We start from the raw sequence: 4,455 nt of genomic DNA, 5'->3' as shown, positions 1-4,455 counted from the left end.
CTTAGTTTCCTATCATTCCCACACAAGTTATTTGGTCATAATTGACCATTATTTCACTTCACAATAGGTCCAACATGCCATTTATATATTTCTCCAAATTTTGGTTCACAAACCCTAGCCTACAAACCCTAATCTTACTAACTCTTGCATTTAACCACAAGTAGTGCACTTAGTCCTAACCATTTAACTAATCAAAGCTTTTAAACTCATTTTAATGCATCAAACCATTCAATTTCATACTCCACTCAACTAGGCTGAATTTCAGTTTGGTCCTTCTCCCATGTTTTTATTTCATTTCATAAATCCTAAGTTCATGTCAACCATTGCATATGCATTTAAAGAAGTAAAATAACAAGTTAACACACTAACCTTTCTTAAATCTTCAAAACCCTAACTTTTGCTCTTTTTTTTCCTTGTAATCTCCTTCTTAGTAGTAATAACAAGCTTTAGTAGGGTATTTTAGGGGAGTTATGAGAATTGAGTGGAAGAATTAAAGCTTGTATGCAAGCTTTAATGGTGGCTGTTCATGGAAATGAGAGTGAGAGGAGAGAGCTACGGGAAAGAGGGAAAAAAAGAAGAAGAAGAAGTAAAAAAATTGGCTTTTCAATTTTGTTTTTAGTCTTTAATTTGACTTAGTCAATTAGTTAATTAAATTAAAATTAATTATGAGGTCATAGTTACATCATCATGATGATGTCATCAACTTTTCAACTTTTTCATTTTCTCTTCTTTTTTTTTTTAATTTTTTTATTAGTTCTTTAATTTAATTCCGATTCAAATTTTCTTTTCTCGATTTTATTTATGATTAGGTCGAGTCACTCTGGGTCAATTGACCAAATTGCCCTCGCGGTTTCATCGGTTTGCAAATAATTCCATATTTCTTCCTCACGACCTAATTATTTGACCGCTTAATGATTCTTTTCGTGATTTTCTCTTTTCCACTTTGTGTTCATAAGGGTCCTAAGGACGCGGCGTCACTTTTACGGTTCGAAATTTGAGTTTAAAACGACTTCGTGATGCGTTCAGAGAAGTCACTCATCGCTGTGACTCTCGGCTCGTTTAACCTCTTATGTTCTGTTTTTCTTATTTATAGTTAACTAATTAAACATTACTAATTATTTGTGTTTATGGCTTCTCAAGTTGTCTTAAATGTGGCCCTAATCCCATTAATTGTTCGGACCGACACCGGTCACCAGAACAGTGAAATATACCAGGCTATACCAATAGGGGTGTTACATATTGAACACTTCTGTTTTAAATTACTATATAAACAATTAACCATTAATAATTAATAACTAATAAAATAATTAATAACTATAAAAATAATCGAACAGGACTAAAATATATAAGGAGAGCTTTTTTATATAAATTAAAATTAAATAATTTTATTATAATAAATTTAAGTTGAAATATAGAAATGAAACACCCGTCAAAGTGATTAGAATGCAAAATTTACCTTTTTTTTAGGGCAAATTATTAGATATTTCGGTGCCGTATATGCCCAAACACACAAAATCATAATCACACATTATTAAATTTAAAAAATAATAAATAATAAATACATTATTTTTTAGTATGCCAATGCCCCTGGAAGGAAGCATTTATAACTCCTTGATTTCTATGATTCGAGTGGTTGAGGTTGGAACCGGACAGGTTACCTTGTCCTTATAGGTTGGCCCATCTAATGCTATCCTTTCGGCTAATGTGTCTCAGGATATCACATCAGGATTTTTTTGGCCATTATCTTTTTCTTGCCCTTCACAATTCTTGCTGTTGTTTTCCTCTCCATAATCTCCTTTACAAAGAAAAAAAAAGAAGAGAATAGAATAATCCATCTTTTACAGAAGTTTTCTGGGTAGCGCTTTGGATGCCCTGTAACGATGGAGTAACTGAGAATATTTTCGTCTGTTTATTTACTATTTCTTAAAAAATATACAGATATAAATTGTTCATCTCAATCAAAGGGGAAACGCCTGAATCAAGTTCAACCCATTTGGCTTCCATGTATTTTTTTTTTCCCTCCTCTAATCATGCATCTTTAGATAGAAACCTGTTTCTTTTTTATGTAATTGTTTTGACAAAATTTTCAACGCAGGGCTGATGATTTTGTAGAACTCGTATGGAAAAATGGTCAGATTCTGATGCGTGGACGGTCCTCTAGTCCTTCATGCATCAGTGACTCTTCTCATCACTCTCCTAAACCTCAGGTTAAGACTAGTGGTGGCGAAATCTACACTTCAAAGAGACGAAGATTAGGGACCGTGAATTCTTTGTCGGATTTCGATGATTGTCTTCCAGGTCGAAAGGAACTCTCCAAGCACAAGCATTCTGTACAAGATAACTGCCATCCTGATCACTTGTTTCCTGGTTTTCACGAAAACAATCTCAACATTTTTCTGGAAACAACCAGAAATAACAACACTTATGATGAGTATCTCACAGAGTCCCAAATTGTCCCCGAATGCAAAGACGAAAATTTGAGGCAGTTACATGAGCCTTCTTTGCAGCAATGCCAAGATTCTGTTCCGATTAGTAGAACAGTTGCCAATAGGAGGCAAAATCTGTCTTCAATGGCTAGATTGCCGAACTCGAATTTGCAACAGCTTAAGTCAGGACCTGAGAAAAACTTGGGGTCAAGGAACTTCTCCCTATTCTTAAGACCTGGAGTGCTCCCTAAAGCCGATGACCAGCACCATGGTGCAATTGAACCAGCTGGTGGTCAGAGTTCGTTAAGAGTTCGGGATTTAGAAAGCAAAGAGGATACGCCTCCTGCAGGCGAAAAAGCACTAGTACTGGAGTCACCACTTGGTTCAAGAGGTGGTAAAGATTTCCATAAGCATCCAGATCTAGTAGCAATTAAGACAGACCATCTAAAGCAGATTGCAAATCCTTTGGAAGAGTCACCCCCAGATGAGCAATCCGAAGTTCCTGTCTATAGAAATGCTATTCGAAGCAAGCGGTTCCAAGACCGAGTTCCCGATTCAACCTCAAGCTTACCAGTAAATACAGTCAATGGAAATCCTGATAGAGAAAAATCTGAAGATCAATTGGCTGCAGATACTTCAACATGCTCTTGGGGAGCTTCAAATGATCTGAGTTATTCTTCTCTGAAGAGGAAAAATAAAGACAAGGAAGCGATGGCGTCTCCAAGGGAAGTATGTTTAAACTTACATAGAACTCGCCTTCCATTCTTTTCCTATAATTTTATATAACTAAGAATATTCATGCTTTTGCTGCAGAATGCTGAGGGAGATCAACAAGTTCCAAAACCAGCGTCTGCTCGTGCAGCTGCCAAGCGAAGACGTCCAGAAGTCTATAATCAGTATGAAAGGGTGAGTTTATTGTGAATCACACCTACCAACCCCCCACCCCCCACACCCACACCTACCAACCCCCCACCCCCCAAACAACCCCCAAAATAAAATCTTGTAAGAAATTCTTCTATAACGTATCAAACAGGAAGGAAGAGATAAGATCGACGAGAAGATGCGTGCATTACAAGCTCTCATACCTAATTGCAGCAAGGTATATATATCACCATGAACATGATTCAGTAGAAAATTTCATGGTTTTATAATTTTGTTGCTTATATTTTTCTCTTTATATTGTGTTTCGAAGATGGATAAAGCTTCAACGCTTGACAAAGCAATTGAGTATCTGAAGGCCCTTCAGCTTCAACTACAGGTGTGTATATCTATAAAAGTTACACATGGTGACCTTAATCATGGTTGGGTAATTAAAATGAATAAGATATCTGGAAGCAGATAATGTCACTGGGAACCGGCTTTTGTATGCCTCCGATGATTGTACCAACCGGAATGCAGCAGGCAACACATTTGGCACATTTCTCTGCCATGGGGATGGGAGTAGGCATGGGTATGAGAATGCCTATGGGTGTTGGTTACACCCCAGCGATATTCTCAAATTCAGCTATGCTTGGGCTTCCATTGTCCCAGGTACCCTTCATTCCTTTGGCTGGAGGGTCTTCTGCTACCTCAGTTCCTGTAGTCCAGAATATCAACACTGAAAGCATGAACAAGCAGTAGGCTATATATATAGTATATCATTTTGCTCTAATTGTGATTGAACTTAAAGTCTATAGCCTTTCATTTGTTTAAAAAAATTAATTTGATCGTCACACAATTATATTACCTTTATATAATTTTTATTTTTTTAAATGAATTTTTTTAAAGTTAAAAACAATTAAATACTTTCACTTTCCAAATAAGGGATAATCCTTGAAACTACTCCCTTACTAGTAACGAGTCCAATTTTTATGAAACCTATTTATATAAATGTTTAATTAAATATAAAATATATATTTTATATAATAATATTTATAAATTTTATATATTTTACTTTATATAAAATAAAATTAAAATATTTTATGGAATTATTAAATTTTTAAAATATAAATTATTAATAAAAAAATTTTTTACTAGATTTTTAATTAAA

General features: G+C 35.1%; 1 protein-coding gene across 1 annotated transcript; it reads left to right on the top strand.

The window, feature by feature from the left end:
• The first annotated feature begins 1,663 nt into the window (after positions 1–1,663).
• Positions 1,664–4,178, top strand: LOC110653382 (transcription factor PHYTOCHROME INTERACTING FACTOR-LIKE 15). The gene is made up of 6 exons (XM_021808984.2): positions 1,664–2,004; positions 2,096–3,155; positions 3,240–3,332; positions 3,460–3,525; positions 3,619–3,684; positions 3,765–4,178. Coding segments are annotated over exons 1-6 (1,569 nt in total). The 5' UTR covers positions 1,664–2,002; the 3' UTR covers positions 4,047–4,178.
• The last annotated feature ends 277 nt before the right edge of the window (positions 4,179–4,455 follow it).

The sequence above is a fragment of the Hevea brasiliensis genome, chromosome 9 (assembly GCF_030052815.1).
Source record: "Hevea brasiliensis isolate MT/VB/25A 57/8 chromosome 9, ASM3005281v1, whole genome shotgun sequence".
Lineage (NCBI taxonomy): Eukaryota > Viridiplantae > Streptophyta > Magnoliopsida > Malpighiales > Euphorbiaceae > Hevea > Hevea brasiliensis.
The sequence above is the reverse complement of the archived record's forward strand: the minus strand, read 5'-3'. Positions and strand labels throughout refer to the sequence as shown.

Excerpts from the sequence above, each read along its gene's own strand:
- LOC110653382 (XM_021808984.2), top strand. Across the intron at positions 3,156-3,239 it reads CGATGGCGTCTCCAAGGGAA|AATGCTGAGGGAGATCAACA; the intron begins GTATGTTTAAAC and ends CTTTTGCTGCAG. Across the intron at positions 3,333-3,459 it reads TCTATAATCAGTATGAAAGG|GAAGGAAGAGATAAGATCGA; the intron begins GTGAGTTTATTG and ends CGTATCAAACAG.